The sequence below is a fragment of the Neovison vison genome, chromosome 11 (genome assembly GCF_020171115.1).
Source record: "Neovison vison isolate M4711 chromosome 11, ASM_NN_V1, whole genome shotgun sequence".
NCBI classification, from domain to species: Eukaryota; Metazoa; Chordata; class Mammalia; order Carnivora; family Mustelidae; genus Neogale; species Neogale vison.
Genome location: NC_058101.1, coordinates 109494851 through 109512225, shown reverse-complemented (window position 1 = coordinate 109512225; position 17375 = coordinate 109494851). Strand labels below are relative to the sequence as shown.

The 17375-nt window shown below is 32.5% G+C and overlaps 1 protein-coding gene across 4 annotated transcripts in view; it reads left to right on the top strand.

Moving 5' to 3' along the window:
* RAP1GDS1 (Rap1 GTPase-GDP dissociation stimulator 1) overlaps nucleotides 1-17375 on the top strand; it is a 156035-nt gene that overhangs the window by 70517 nt on the left and 68143 nt on the right. For all 4 annotated transcript variants that reach the window (XM_044224440.1, XM_044224441.1, XM_044224439.1 and 1 more), the window contains exon 4: nucleotides 1412-1537. In XM_044224440.1, the coding sequence (XP_044080375.1) occupies nucleotides 1412-1537 (126 nt within the window). The remainder of the gene's footprint in view (nucleotides 1-1411; nucleotides 1538-17375) is intronic.

Genomic DNA, 17375 nt, shown 5'->3' with positions numbered 1-17375 from the left:
ACATGTTATTTTAAGATTTGAAATATATAAAGATCCCCAGGAGATCATTAACTTAAGAGGTAGACAAGTAGATTGATATGTAATCCCCTATAGAAGATGGTCATTGAATTCTTGAAATTATTTAGAGCATAATTCATTTTCCCAATAGGAAAAACTCCCAATATGGAGTTTAGAAAAAAAAGAAAGAAAGGAAAAAAAAAAAATCAACAGTAGACATAAGGATTAACTTTAGAAGTAAGAAGTACTTCTTAAATCTCGGAAGTTTAAATTATAGAGAATTTTCAATAATACAGTGGTAAGTAAGTAAGAGATGTAATAGGAATGCAATCTTTTGTGTAGGTAGAGAGGAATACCTCTGTGACTCATAGCTATGTCATGGGTTAAAGTTGTTTCAGACGTAACAGCTCACATAACAGCCTTATATGATGTGCTCTAGGAATTTGAAAATGGAGAAAAAGAGAGGGAAGATTTCTTATGGTGGTACTTGTGGAACAGACTAATGAGTGGACCCCCCCTTGAAAATAATAGTGAAAAGACAATGATTTTTTAATTTAGTAGGATGGGTTATAGGATGTGGAATTAGGTCTGTGTTGACTAAGTTCCTTGACTTACAGTACGTCTTGATGTCCAAAATGGTGGTCCCAGTATTGATTATTTGGAGAACTTTCATTAATTGGTATCATTATTATCCCTCAATTTTGTAATAGTCCATCATGAGACACTATAAAAAAGTTTATGTCTAATCATCATGACTATGATGGTATCATTGGGAGACAATGAAAAATGTGTTAGAAGTATAAGAAAACTTAACATTTGGTATTTGAGACCTATGAATTTATGGGTATAACAGCAGATGTGAGTGATCCATAAAAACAAAAAGTAGGAATTAAGGAATAGATGATTCTACCAGGTCTTAGCAATTGAAAAGGACCTATTATTTGTAATGATACACTCAAACCTTTTAAAAAATATTTTGTCTTTTTAGAGAACATACAGTGAATAAAAAGAGAACATGTGAAAATTTGTACAATTGGATGGCCTAGTTTATAACTGTAGTACTTTAATTATCAGGCTCATGGAAGGAACATTGCCAAGTGTTCCTGTCATCATATATTGCTTCCCAAGCACATTCGTTATTATAAGAAAATAGTGATCAATTAGGTATAATGAAAATTAATTAAAAATCTTTTGGGTTTATGATAGAGACTGTCAACAAAGAAAAATATGACCCTGCTCATTTTGTGTTCTTATTTCACTAAGTATTTAGTAGAGTTACTTTTGAACAGAATGTATCCTTCAGATGGTAAGCCATCTTAAACACTTTCAGAGTGGGTAGATATTTTATTAAAGGACATGATTATGTAAACTGTGAATTTTTAGATTTTTAATTACATATGTCTCTTATTTTCAGAATTTATGCGTATTCCATGTGTGGATGCCGGATTGATTTCACCACTGGTGCAGCTGCTAAATAGCAAAGACCAGGAAGTGCTACTTCAAACGGGCAGGGCTCTAGGAAACATATGTTACGATAGCCGTAAGTGTTGAAATATCAATGATACACTTAAAAACTTTTTTTTAAGAATTCTGGTTTTGAAACTAATTTCATTTTTAGTGTTAGCACTGTCTTTTTTAGGCTAAGATACTAACATGGGCCAGTTATGACTTAGCTCTGCTTTCTCAGCAGATCCAGTGGAAATTTGGGCCATAGCATTCTTAACTAAGAAATTAAGGAAATGAATTCTTTTCCTCTGTTATCACAAATATTACTTTCAGAGGAAAGTCAGTCAATTTCTAAGAAATTAGGACTTTTAGTTTTAGAAAAAATATATATTATCTTTTCAGTTAGAGTTTATCAAAGTTCTGTCTCTGAATGAGAATGCTGATGAACACAGTTTTTTGAAGTATCTAAGTCTGTCCAAATAAATTTTTAATTACTTGAAACTCAATAAATCCATTCATAAAAACCATCCTCTTCTCTAAAGTTAGATTGGCCTACTGCATTTGCATTGACTCCATTCCTATTTGTCATAATGTCACATGGTCATCCTCACCACTTTCTAAAATAAACTGCTCTGCCAGGTAGACAGAAAGCAAGAACTTGGGTATGGGCATATTACAAAATTTTCTACTTCTCCTCTCCACACTTATATAAATAAAATACAAAAAAATCTTGAGTATATTCATTTTAATTAGCAATATCTTGGGTTTTCCTTAGGTATATATTTTCTGAGCCAAAAACACATATTTTAATATTTACCTTTAAAGTCTCCTAGGAATTTAGTTCTATTTATATAACTAGGATAACTCTTACTGTTTATTTTCCCCATTGATTTCATGTACAAAAGACATAGCCCTTTTATAATAGGCAGTGCTTCAAAAAGTGATTTTTGTATATAAGCCAGATTGAAAATAAGGTCATGAACATACTTATTTATGATTAAAGAAAGTAGTAAAAAGACTGAAACTATAACTTTTCAGTTGTGATTTGTAGTATTAATGGTAAGGCTAGCCTCATTTATTCTCCTTTCCTTACTTTTTCTGGAACATTATATATTACATCTGAGCATATAGATGTCTTAATATGAATTTTAGCTTACAGCTTCTAGTCCCCAGTACTGATTATAAATTTATCTACTGTTCCTTTCATTCCTTTGCCTTTTATCCTAGGATAGCTTTATTTACAGAATTAATTACAGAATTCCAATACTTTATAAATTTGCATTTTTATATTTAGGATTTTTTTGAACATCATGGCTTATTATAATATTAGCTTTCAAGAGTGAACCATTTAAGATACATTTTATATGATTAATTTTAACAGTACATACTAAAAAGCCTCTACAGAGTTACAGTCAAAGATTGCTGGCATGTAGTTGGAGAGCATTGATCATTAATAAGTTTATTCTTATCCTTCTGTGTATATTACTAGAATTTAAGCCTATCTTGAGTATTCTTTAATCCTTGTTCCGGTTAGTTATTCTTAAATTATGCATTTATAGGAAATACCTGTTTTGAGTACTTTTGTTCTGGACTTTCCCTTAGTTTTGGCACAATAGGAGAAATACTTACAGTGATCTCTTGTCTCATATTGCTGTGATTTTTATGGGCACAGAGTAATTTTATTTCCTGTGTACTCTAAGGAAACTTGAAGTTAGGGTAATAAATGTGTAGTTAATAAGATTATCATTTTGATGAAACTAAAGTCCATTATTGCAGTGTTTATCATATCTTTTTGCTATGTCCTTATGAGATAAGCAGCATAAAGTCTATGGATGTGCTTTAGGCTGTGAGGTTAATTTTTTTGTTTCATTTATTTATAAACATTTATAACCACTTCATTTTCACTCAATTCAATGTAAACTATAGTTAAGTGGAAAATTGAGCCTAACAAATACAGGCTATTTTTTATACTTGTAAGCCTTGCTTAAGAAAAATGAAGTTAGTAGTCTTAAGAATGAATAAATATTAAAAAAAAGAATAAATAAAAGGAGTCATTTATTACTGTAAATCAAGTGAAACAATGTGTTCATTGTGCCATGCTATCTTGTGCATATAATTTCCATAAGTCTGTATGATTTATCCTTCCCTTTGAAATTAAATCTCTGTGAACTTCTCAGTGATGTTTTCAGAATAATTGTAGGAAAAATACAGCACTTTTATTTGAATTATAAGGATGACATTTTGTATCTGTAAATAATGATGCTGTGTGGTTGATTTGAGAATTTACTTGAAATGCATTTCTCATTATATTTTATGACAGTGGGGAGTTTGAAAGAACCCAGAAATTAATTTCTTTTTTTAAAAAGTATTGAATAGCTTCCATTTTAATTAATTAACCTTCTTCCCTCTCAAGAATGTAATGCTTTATTCTTAAAACGAAGACTGAAAACTACACGACAGCTTTATAAATACAAGGAATCTTTTTCTTACAAGTAACATATGTTTTAAAATTCACATTTGTGTTTTATCAGACTTTCCTATCAGACTAATTTGTTTGCTTAAATTTTATAAATGTACTCCAAATGGGTAATTTTTTTAATGTGAGCTTATTCAGAATGATACTAGGCTTACAATAGATAGGAAAGCCAATGTATGTGGAAAGCACCAGTAGACATTCACTGTTAGAGATAAAAATTTGAGAAAGATGAGTATATTTTATGGATTTGTATTTTAACCCTTAAAAAGTGAAGCATTTGCTAGCCTATTTCAGTCAACGCAGTTTACTTGAAAGGAGGATAGCTCCAACTCTAAAAGGAATTATACTTGCCATAAGATCCATGGAAATCTTTTGAAAAAAGTAGGTCGGGTTTTATAGTTTTACTGCCTTTGACAGTACCCATTTTAGGAACTCTTCCGAATGGAAGGAAACTCTTACATAACATCAGGTAGCAGGCTGATATAGTTCCTAAATGGAACTGAGTGAGGCTTTGTTGCTGATGAACTTTTTGAATCCCAGTCTCTCTCTTGCATATAGAGATGAAAGAATCACTGGGTGAGAACATTTTTCATTTAAAATGTCTGGTCTTTTTTCTGTTCTTCCAAAAGAACAGAAGAAAGGTACTTCATTTATGGATTTCTCTTTCGAAGTATCCAAACAGACTTTTGATACAGGCAACATTTTAAAATAGCTCTTTTGCCTTGAACTTTGCCAAGTAACCCTTTTTATAAGAAGTTTGACATCCTTTAAATCAATGATCAGAGGAAAATTGTATTTCAATTTAGAAGAAATCAGCAAAACTGTGATGGGATACACTGGGGAATTTAATTTTAAATAAAGAGAAGTTGTATTAAATTTCAGAATTGCATACCTTCAGCCTGTTTCATTATACATTTCTCTCAAAGGTGATATTTTTAAAAATGAGTTCTTTTTTCCTCCCTATGTGACCATCTCTGTAGTAGTCCCTTCTTTCAGTGATTAGTTTTGTTTAAATAGATGTGCACTTTTTGAATTGCTGATATAATTAAATGGTCTTATGGTACTGAAAAGCTTCATGTTAAATTCCCATGCTGTATTTATAATCTGTAAGGATAAATTGGTCATTGGAGACTGAGTTTTCTCTGCAGATGTTACTGCTTGAGGTCAGGAAATAATTGATATTAGATATATTTGTTCAAAGTTATATAGTAGGGGCTAGAAGAAAATGATTAGATAAAATTAAATATTTGTGCCTTTTGTATACCAGAAAAAGATTAATATATATCTACATTTAATATATATAAATATAATTGGGAAGGATATGGGCTATGGTGAGTGCTGTGAAGTGTGTAAACCTGGCGATTCACAGACCTGTACCCCTAGGGCTAATAATACATTACATGTTTATAAAAAAAACTAAATATATATATAAATATAAAAACATAAATATCCATTTAATATATATTAAAATTAAGCAAATATGCTTGTTTAAAAAGTAAAATTAATGCTTATTGTATAATTGGTACTGTTATTGGAAAGATACTTAGGGAGCTTATCTAATATGCCATTTTACATAGAAAATTGGATTTGTGCTCATTGATGAATAAATAAATATTCAAAATGAGGAGATAATTGGGCTTGCCAAAGCCAGTATTTATGAAGTGAAATAAATATTGTTTATTTCATTGACTTTAATTGGAAAGGATACCAAATATATGCATGGATCTGTGTGTATATTAGTGATTATAATAATGCTACACTGTTTTTATATTAAAAATAAAGAATTCATTGTTCTGGTTGCAAATGCTAAAATACATTTAGCAATAATTCTATAGTAAGTTGGTTAGATAAGTGTGTATTAATATAATACCGACATGCTTTGAAATTGCCTAAGTAAGCAAAGTATATTTGCCACAGTTATATTTAACGGAGACCTATTTATGCCTGGCATTTAAAATAAATGTTTATTTCAGTGGTCTAAGTTAGGTTAAGTATTTAATTATATTAAAGAGTTTTGCCGGTTCATATGTTTACCCCAGTTTTCAGTATTCAGTTTTAGAGTAAAACAGAATTATCAGCCAATCAGTATAAAACTCAGATTCTTCAGCTTTTAATGGTTAATCCGTTGTATATGAATGGGTATATTATCAAAGTATATTGTGTATATAAGAACAAAAAACTATATGCAACTGCTATTTTTGTGTAAGAATAAAAAACTATATGCGACTGCTATTTTTAGAGACAGTAATTATGGCTATTATCACATGAAAATATTATAAAGATATCCTAGGGACACCTGGGTGGCTCAGTAGGTTAAGCATCTGCCTTTGGTTCAGGTATGACCCCAGGGTCTTGGGATTGAGCCATGTCAGGCTCCTTGACCAGCAGGGAGCCTGCTTCTTCCTCTAACTGCTGCTTTCCCTGCTTGTGCATGTGCTTGCATGTGCTCTCTCTCTTTGACAAATAAATCTTTAGGAAAAAAAAATACCCTGAATATATAGTTAGAAATAGATGTTGTTTTGTAACATTGTTATAAGCTCTAAAAAAAATTTCATGCCATTAAAGACATCTCTGATGTGCTCAAAGGAACACAATTTATTGACCATTAAACGTACACACTAAGTATGTGGGTTTTGGTCAGAATAAAAAAAAATGATAAGAATAGTAATTGGGGCTGTTTTTAGAAATTAAGCAAATAGTGCTTGCTTATAAAAGACATGTAGTTTATTTTAAAATTAATGTAATTTTAAATAAATGAGATTTTACTATGCCCCCCAGAAGGTAAATATTATAGATTGATGAGATTTCCAGTTCTACCATTCACTAAATTGTCATTTAATTGTTCTAAATTTCAGTTTTCTCATTGGTAAAGTGACTTGTATGGATGAAATCAGGTTTATTTATAGATGAGTAATATAAATTATGAGCTGCTATACAAAGAAAATAATGTAGCATTTATATATGATTGTCTTTGTTAGGCTGCTATAACAAACTACCATACGCTGGGTGGCTTAAACAACCAGTATTTGTTTCTCATAGTTCTGGAAGCTGAGAAGTCCAACCAATATCAAGGTGCCAGTAGAGTTAGTATCTGGTGAGGACACTCTTCCTGGCTTGCCTGTAGCTTTCTTCTTATTGTATCCTCACATGGCAGAGAGAGAGAAGAGACGAAAAAGAGGAAGCAAGCTCTACTGTCTCTTATAAAGGCACAGATCCCATTATGAAGGCTCTGCCTCTGTGACCTAATTACTTCCTCCTGTTATCACATCAGGGGTTAGGGTATTAACATTTATGAATTTTGGAGGGTCACAAATTTTTAGTCCATACATCATTGTTTCTAAGACTGTGTGCTGTATGACATAGTGTAATATATACACTAATGTATCCAAGATATTTAAAATAAAGATATAAGGGCCAGAAACCTTATAAAGACATGCAAAGATAAGTCTAAGAATCAAGGATAATATATTGACTATAATGAGGACTAATTTAATTTGAGCTTCTTGGCAGCGAAGGTGAAAAAAAAAAGCTTGTTATGCTAAGTAATTTTTATTTTGTGCTAAGGAGAAATAGTCTAGTTCTTCAATCAAACAAAAACTGTTGAGACAAATACTAAAAGGGATTTATCACCAGGATATCATTAGTTCCCTGGATGACTGTGTACACATCCCTCTTAAAATATGCAAAGGATATTGGCTGACATTAGAGGCAGCATTTTTAATCATGGCTGTATAAAAATTGCCCCAATATTCTTCATATTATTGTGTCTTGTACCAAATCTTCAACAGAATCCAAGAAATAATACTGAGTACTATATTTTAATTGGACAAATAGCCCAAATGTATTGTTTTTTAGTAAAGTTCAAGCATACAACTTAAAAATGAGAAGTTTTGACATGAATATATTTTCTAATTTATTTTAAACCAAAATACAGTTCTACTTTGTATTCATTGTATCTGCTTAATTTCTGTGTTGTGTATAATAATATATCCAAGTTCTATTTTCTGAGATTAAAAAATATGCTCTGATGTGCGTGAGAGTATTTTCAAATACCACATATTGATGGTGGTTACATGAATCTGTACATGTGATAAAGTTGCTTGGAATCATGTGTTCCAAGGAACTTACGTGTACATAAGTGCAGAGAAAAACTGATGAAATCTGACAAGGCTTGTAGGTTGTATCAGTGTCAGTTTCCTGGTTGGGATATTGTATTAGAGTTGTGTAAATATGACCATTAGAGTGAGCTGGATGGAGGGTACATGGGACCTTCATGTACTGCTTTTTTGCATGCCTAAATGCCTAAATTGATACCATGGACAAAGTTAATTTGAAAGAGGGGTATACATTATAAGATAGGCAGTCTTATACTTAACAAGAAGTGTGCTTCTGAAGTGCTTCCAGAAGTGTGCATCTGAAACACTGACGGAACTTTTTCAAAATACATTTTCTTAGCTATATGCTAGAACCAGTATATCCAACCCGTTTTGCAAAAGCTCCCTAAATTACTCTGATGCATTCTTGCTTAAAAAACATTGGGCAGTGGGCTAGATGAAGAATAACCAGTGAGAAGTCTAGTTTTTCTTTTTAAGCTCAGAGAAAAGGAGGGAAGAGGGTATGTGTAGAACCCAAGAAAATATCAGATAAGAAGAAGGAAGGAGTCTTTGAGTCCAGAATTTGAATCAGGATAACGCCAATCATAGAAATAGTGAGATCTCATCTAGGTGGGTGTGTTTGGTGGTGCATTGAACTTGAAGTGCTGTTGTCACATTCAGGTGACAGAGCTTTGGGATTCATGCACTTAAGAGTGATTGTTGATCCATGAGAAGAGAAAAAACATTTAAAGGAAAACAGCCACGTTTAGAGTGTAGAAGAAATGAAGGAGCTTGTGAAGAAGCACATCTTGTATGGATGAAATCAGGTTTATTGATTTAGTATAAAAATAAGATTTTTGTTCGTTTTTGCTTAATCTTTTCCCCTTAACCCTTACTACCCTAATTTCACCTGTCAAAGACGAAGTTAAAGTAGCTACATTAGACATAAAATTTTCAGTTTGCTTATAGAAACCCTTTTAACACATATTATCCTCTGCTCTTCTTAATTATTATTTCCTTTTTCTGTTTTTCTTCTTTGTAACTGAGCTGAAATATTAGGAACTTTCTGTTTTTAATCAGTTGTCTCTGCTACATGTTGTGGATATTTCCTTTGGCTGTGAGGGAGTATAAAAGGTAGATAACTATTTGAAGGTGAATAACTCACATTCTTTTTGCTGGGTAGAATAAATGTGCCTTTTGAGAAACTGCTGTTACCAGTTCAATTAAATTAAAAATTTTTTTTTTTTAATTTGACAGAGAGAGATCAAAAGTAGGCATAGAGGCAGGCAGAGAGAGAGAGGAGGAGGAAGCAGGCTCCCCCTGCTGAGCAGAGAGCCCGATGCGGGACTCGATCCCAGGACCCCGAGATCATGACCCAAGCCAAAGGCAGCGGCTTAACCCACTGAGCCACCACAGCGCCCCTAAATTTTTAATTTTTAATTTTAACTATAAGTACATATGTACACATACACACATACATTTCCATAATCTAGCATAATTACTTTAAAGTATGAAATAATTTGATACAAAAACCTCTTTTATATGTAAAATAATTGGATTGAAATTGGATTGAAATTGAATTTTGATCTTGAGTGGTTTGGACTTAAAAAGTGGAACATTCATTTATTTATATTATAACTTGAAGGCTGTCCAGAAATCATATTATGGAAATAATTGAGTTTGATAAATTATTTTATAAGTTAGTTATAATATGCAGATATTCAGCCTTTTGCTAGTAAAACGATAATATAGAAATACAAAAATAAAAATAATTTTAGCAATTTTTTTTAGCAAACGTATGGTGATTTATCGATGTTTTGTTATATAAAGAACTTTTGAAAAAAGAATTATCAAGCAGTTTTGACTAATGTGAGAAATCTGTTGAACTATAGAAATTAATACAGTTATCATCAGACACACCAAAGCTGTGTCCATCAAATTACATGTTGTGACCTAATTTTAAACAGCATCTGTGGAACTAGTGCTTTCCTCCTGATCCTGCATTATACCTGTAAATATACAAATTTATTTGAAATTTACCTGTATAAAAACAAATTTTTAAAACCTTGAATATAGTACTATGCCGCAAAGTTGCAGACTTTATACTTCTTTTTTGACGTATGAGTATTTAACAATCATGGTGGTTTTTTCTTCATGACTTATTTTTGTAATTTCACTGATACAATACTTGTAGCTTTTACTTTTTTTTTTTTTAAGATTTTATTTATTTATTTGACAGAGAGAGGAGACACAGCCAGAGAGGGAACACAAGCAGCAGGAGTGGGAGAGGTAGAAGCAGGCTCCCCCACTGAGCAGGGAGCCTGATGTGGGACTCTATCCCAGAACCCTGGGATCGTGGAGCCAAAGGCAGATGCTTAACAACTGAGCCATCCCAGCGTCCCTGTAGCTTTTACTTTTATATCTAATCTTCCATGCATTTTACCTGCACCTGGTTCATTTATAAGTTGCTTTCTAAATTTCAGAAAAGATATAGGTGGGTTCACATTTTTCATTTGAATGTTTAAAATACATTTGAATAAACAAAGTTATAACCTGCTGCACCGTCCTTTTAATCAGCCTTCTATATGACACGGGAAAAGATTTATCTCTCCTAAGCCACATTAGAATTAGAATCATGCTTTTATGTCATTGAAGATATATATTTATGTTCCTGCCTATACAAAGTCTTAGTACATACACCATGGGTCATACGATTTGAATGTTTTTATTCCAGTAGTGATGATGAGTGAATCCCTGGAAATTTTTACTCTGTGTCTTTGTATTTTTTCATTTGTATATATGTGTGTGTGTGTGTGTGTGTGTGTGTACACACCCCAGGTATTTTAATCAACAAATATTGATTGAGCCCACTGTATTCAGGACACTGTGCCAGTGATGAGGAGGAGAAAATAAGAGCAAGAAGTCCCTATCCTTATAGGGCTTGCATTGGAGGAAATAAGTAATAAACAAGTAAATACTACAAAAAGAATATATTTGCCTTTTGTGGTCATTGATATCAAGGGAATAAACAAGATGATGAAATGGAATGTATCAGAAGGTGAAGAAAGTTGTCTCCAGGATGTTCTTTGAGCTGAGGTGTGAAAAATGAGAATGAACTATTTGAAGAGAAAGGGAAGAATATTCCTTCAGAAGTAGAGGAGTTACAAAGCCCTAAGTGAGTAAAGAACTTGGTATGTTTAAAGAACAGAAAAGAGATCAAGTTAAAGGAGATGTTGTATATGGAAAGAGTATTCTGCAAAAATGTGGAAGAAATAAGCAAGGCTTAGATCATAGAGAACCTGTGGGTCATTCTAAAGTAATAGGAATTTATGAAAGGGAATCTGATTCATATTTTAAAAACATCATTCTTGGAGCTGTATGGAAAGTGGATTGAGAAGAATTGGAAGTTGAGAATGAAGATGGAAGCATGGAGACCAATTAGAGTCCAGGCAAGAGATAATAGTGACTTGGATTAGGGTTATGGTAGTGAGGATGATGGAGGACAGCAGAAATCAAGAAGTATTTGTGGTGGTGAATGAATCAGGAGTGAGAGTGAAAGAAATCAAGAGCAATTTCTAGATTTAGGGCTTGAGTAGCTGGGCAGAGGTTAGGGCAGTTTACTCATACAGGAAAGAACACAGACTTTTTTTTAATGTTTTTCTGACTTTTGTTGTTATTGCTACCTATTTTGCTTTCTTGGGGGTAGTAATAAGTCTGAGTTCTTAGTAGATAGGCAAGAGGAAATGTAGATAGGCAAGTAGATAGGCTTAGTAGATAGGCAAGAGGTGGGTGATTTCTCTATGTTTGTGTACATTTGGGGGATAAACACCCCAAAAGTTTAAATGATTTCTTGCATTTAGCAACATGTTCAAATTATACTTGGGTAGGTGGTGTAGATTCAGGGAACCATGAGAAATTAGAAAGCTTAGGGAATAAAGACACCTAGAATTCATAATTTTTTAAATAGAAGAGACTTTTAGAATTAAGTCTTCTACTCCACCCCTCCCAAATTTTACAGATAAGAAAACTGAGGCCTGAGAATTCAAGTGACTTTTCAGGATAGTGCTGGACTAAAATCCATGTTTGTGGTTCATTGTTTTTATAAGTACTGTATTTGAGGAAGTTACCACTTTCATAAATACATATATCATTAAATACATCTATGCTTTAGTATTAATGTTTCAGCTCTTAGAACTGCAGATTTAGGAATATGCTCTAAGAATTTTGTGCAAAGCTAATCCTAAACCAACATTTTGTTTAATCTCTTATAAATCACAAAAATGAACTACCTAATTGAAAGAAGATGGAGCAGAACCAAATGACGGAAAAATCTCATTAGTTTTCCTGAATTTGAAAACATTATATAAAAAGTATTATGTGTCCATAAACATGCTTTATCATCATATTTGATCCTTTATATTTGTCCTTTTATGTAAATGTAGATGAGTCTAAAAGTCTAAAAATACTAACTTCCCTGTTTATTCACTGGGAAATAAAAGACATTGTATTTGATCAGGATTCTTAGTAAAACTAAGGAAACCAGATAACAATCTGAGAGTTTTATTCTCAATAAACCAATTAGACAAACATGGCTATCCCCTTCAAGTTGTCAGATAAATATCTATTGCTTCGTACTATTTTTTCTGTATACAAGGTATTTAGATGATGAAAATTAAAATTATACAGTCTTTAATGTCCTGAATAAATTCTTCCATTCGTGGGATAAAGAATGACAGAAAGGAATTTATACACATCTTGCATGTTTTTAACAACTATTTTAAATTCTGTTTTGTCCAACTTTTACGGTGATACACCCTTTTAATTGTCTAATTTATTGGCATTGTAAATTGTTCTTTTCCATTTAGTAGCTCACTAGCATAACATTTTTCTGATACCGTGTTTTAAATGGAATTTTAATAATGTGTCAAATAAGCAGCAAAACCTTAGTAATGTGTCAAGTAAGCAGCAAAAAAAAGTTCTTCAGTGACCTAAAAAACCTTCTTAAAATAAGCAGTGATAAGAAGATAAAAGCACAGAAACAGGTTCTTTCAATTGAACAGGTTGTCATTTGAGTGACTACAAGGTGATAGTTGTTTTTTCTCTTTATTCCACATAATATAGTATAGGTCAGTTAACAAGTATTTAATATATATCATTTGTATCACTTAACCTTTATTAGATCAGGTCAGTATTATATAGTCCTTTATAATAAAGAAAAGAAAGAAATGGAGATATGCCAAGTTTTTTATTTCCAGATTGGTATATATTGCAGGAAACCATTACTGAATGAAAATCATAGGCCATTTTTTAAAAAGCAATTTGATGTTAAAATTGATTGACTGACCACCAAGCCTCCAGGTGAAAATATGTAATAATTTCTGAGAGTGGGAGCAGTACTATTATTCTTGCGTGAAGATATGATTGTATTTTTCTTCTTCAGGTTTCTGAATTGTCATGACATAATTTCTATTATTTCTAGTTTTTTTCTTATCAAGACTTACTTCTTTTCACCCTGACATTTTTTCTCATTTTGTGATTTGGATGGTTATTTGTTATAAAATTAATTAGAAAGGTTATACATGAAAAGTAGTTTTGTAAAATGGGGCTGGTGCTTCTTTGTAGTGGCCAAATTGATGTTGGAGAAAGAGAAGCCCTGTGCTTACCTAGTTAGGAAGCAGCCAGAGTTTCACTTCGATTTGATGAGCACTTAAAGTGTCTCTTAATATGCTCAAGAATACTTAATTGTGTTTTCTTTTAAGATTGTCAGTTTTTACAGTATTTGAAAATTTCTCTCTTTTTTTAAAACGATTTTATTTATTTATTTGACAGAGACACAATGAGAGAAGGAATATAAGCAGGCGGAGTGGGAGAGGGAGAAGCATGCTTCCTGCCAAGCAGGGAACCCAACACTGGGCTTGATCCTAGGACCATGGGATCATGACATGAGCCGAAGGCAGATGCTTAATGACTGAGCCACCCAGGCATCCCTAGTATTTGAAAATTTCTTAAATAGAACTTTTCAGCAGCACATCACATTCTTCTTTTAAATAATAGTGTTCAATAGTGATACACTCATAAACAAATACCATATGATTCAACTATTCCATTCTGGGTATTTACCCAAGTACTTGTATGTCAGCATTCAGTGCAGCTGGTATTCACAGTAGCCCCAAACTAGAAACAATACAAATGTCTATGAATATAGGTAGATGGAGTAAAAAAGAAAATAGTGATAGAGAATAAAATCTTTAAAAAATAGTCATATATCCATACAGTGGAATACTCTTTAGCAGTAAAGATTAAACCACTTATATACCTGACCCTGTGGATGAATCTCCAAATCATTAGAGCTGAGCTAAAAGAGTGTTAGACCTGAAAGAATACATAATACATTAATCCATGTATATAATATATGTATTTTTATCTAATATATGTATGTACATACACACAGTGCAAAATAATCTATACTGACAGAAAACACTTTGTCTGAGGCCAGAGGTGGAGGGAGAGATGTCTTGTAAAGAGACTTGAGGACTATTTCACTCTCTCTCTCAAATAAAGTCTTAGAAAGAGAGAAACTTGAGGAATCTTTAAATTTTTTTTTATTAACATATAATGTATTATTAGCCGCTGGGGTACAGGTCTGTGAATCTCCAGGTTTACACACTTCACAGCACTCACTATAGCACATACCCTCCCCAGTGTCCATAACCCAACCACCCTCTCCATACCCTCTTACCCCCAGCAACCCTGTTTGTTTTGTGAGATTAAGAGTCTCTTATGGTTTGTCTCCCTCCCAGTCCCGTCTTGTTTCATTTTTTCCTTCCCTACCCCCCAAACCCCCCACGTTGCCTCTCAATTCCTCATATCAGGGAGATCATATGATCATTGTCTTTCTCTGATTGACTGATAGACTATTTCACTAAGCGTAATACCCCCTAGTTCTATTCACATTGTTGCAAATGGCAAGATTTCATTTCTTTTGTGGCTGCATGGTATTCCATTGTATATATATACCACATCTGCTTTATCCATTCATCTGTTGATGGACATCTAGGTTCTTTCCATAGTGTGGCTGTTGTGGACATTGCTCAACGAACGTTGGGGTGCACATGCCCCTTTGGATCACTACATATGTACCTTTAGGGTAAATACCCAGTGGTGCAATTGCTGGGTCATAGGGTAGCTCTATTTTCAACTTTTTGAGGAACCTCCATGCTGTTTTCCAGAGCGGTTGCACTAGTTTGCATTCCCTCCAACAGTGTAGGAGGGTTCCCCTTTCTCTGCATCCTCGCCAGCATCTGTCATTTCCTGACTTGTTAATTTTAGCCATTCTGACTGCTGTGAGGTGGTATCTCATTGAGAAATCTTTTGATTGTGATAAAATACTTGATATATTGATTAGTGGTTTCTAGGGTATACAGAACTGTTGAAACTCATCAGTTATATACTTTAAGTCTGTAGTTTATTTTACACAAATTTTCCTCAGTAAATAAGGAAAGGAATCAGGATCTAAACACAGAAGTACACTTTTTTCCTTTTTATACACAAAATAGGTGTCTTGAAAGACATTCTGGAAAACATGACCATGGACCTTTTTCTAACCCTTTCATTAAAAACTAATTTATTTATTTGCTTCTGTTATACTCTAAAAACTAAATTTTGTTTACTGCTTAAATATTTTCTTTCATACTTTTTCTCCATGACTATGAATTAGTTATAGCTCAAGTTTATGAAGAATCATAGGTACTCCCCAAAAAGTTGATAAATAAAGACAGGAGAATTAATGCTAATTTGGTCAAAGTTTTTGAAACACCTCAAAATGATTATGTAATGTATGTGATTAGTCAGTACTTTAAGAATTATTACTCCTATTAAATAATAATTATATTACAGATGAGCTAGAGAAAGCACTTAATTTTACTGTATTTACTTAATCTTACTATGAATTCATAATTTATAGATAACTACACTTATGTTTATCATGGAAATGAACGTTTAATTTCTGTGAAGTCTTATGTAAACCACCTTTCTCATTTTCCTTCATCTGTTCCTCCAGAAGACATATACCCTCTCTGTGCTTCCATAGCACCCTGTAAAAACTGTACTGAAACTTTTATTCTGTTTACTATTGCTTTTTTCCTCATGGGAATAGAAACTATGAAAGAAAGGCCTTCTTAAATCTCTGTTTTTATCCACTGTGCCTGATGCAAAGGCTAAATTAACATTTAATAAGCACCTATTCTATAATTGAATGTGCTAATCTCTCTAGCTATGTGTATTTATTTTGTAAATATTGAAGGTCTATTTAGGATTGTCCTGTCTTCTTAACATTGTATAATGTCCTACTTTATCCCTGGTAATACTGCTTGTTCTGTGTCTGCTATGTCTGACCATATAGATGCAAATTTCCTTTGATTAGTGTTTTCATAATAAATATTTTATCATTCCTTCATTTCTTATCTGAAGACATTTATATTCAAAGTGGGTTATTTGTAGATAGTATAGGTTGGATCTTGCTTTTTATTTAATATATCTCTACCTTCTCAATGAGAGATTTAGACCATATGTATTTAAAATGCCTTTTGTGTGGTTGGCTTGGCTTGAAATCTTGCTAGTTATCTTCTGATTTTTTTTGAACTCTTCTTTATTCTTTCCACCATTTTTTTCTGATTTCTTTTGGAAAAATTAGGTAATCTTTATTTTTCCCATTATTAATTTATTAGCTGTACCTTGTTTAAGTTTTTTAGTGGTTGCCCTGTGGTTTGCAGTACACATCTTTAACTTACCACAGTTTACCTTTAAATACTATATCAAACCGCATATAGTTTAATAGCCTTACAACTATATACTTCTAATTCTTCCTTCTTACACCTTGTGCTATTATTGTTACACATTTTGTTTTTCCATAGATTAGAAACCCTGCAGTACATTGTTCTTTTTACTTGAGACAGTTTATTATCTTTACATATAGGAGGAAAGCTTTTTAATATTTACTGTCATTTTTGTCTTTTTCAGTGTTCTTCATTTCTTTGGGTAGATACAGATTTTTAGTATTGTACACCTTTTGCCTAAAAAACTCTTGTGAACATTTTTTTGCGTAACAGATTTGCTGTCAGTGAATTCTCTCAGCTGAAAATTCTTTACTTCAGCCTAACTATTGAAGATATTGAACTATTGAAGATAATTTCACTGGATAAAAAATTCTGGGTTGACAGTTTAAAAAAAAAGTTTTAAAGCACTGTATCAGTATTTTATAGGTATCATTCCATTGTCTTCTAGTTTGAATAGTTTAGATGGGATATCAACTGTTTTTCTTATTTTTGCTATCCCCAACATAATTCCCATCCCCCCACCCCTCA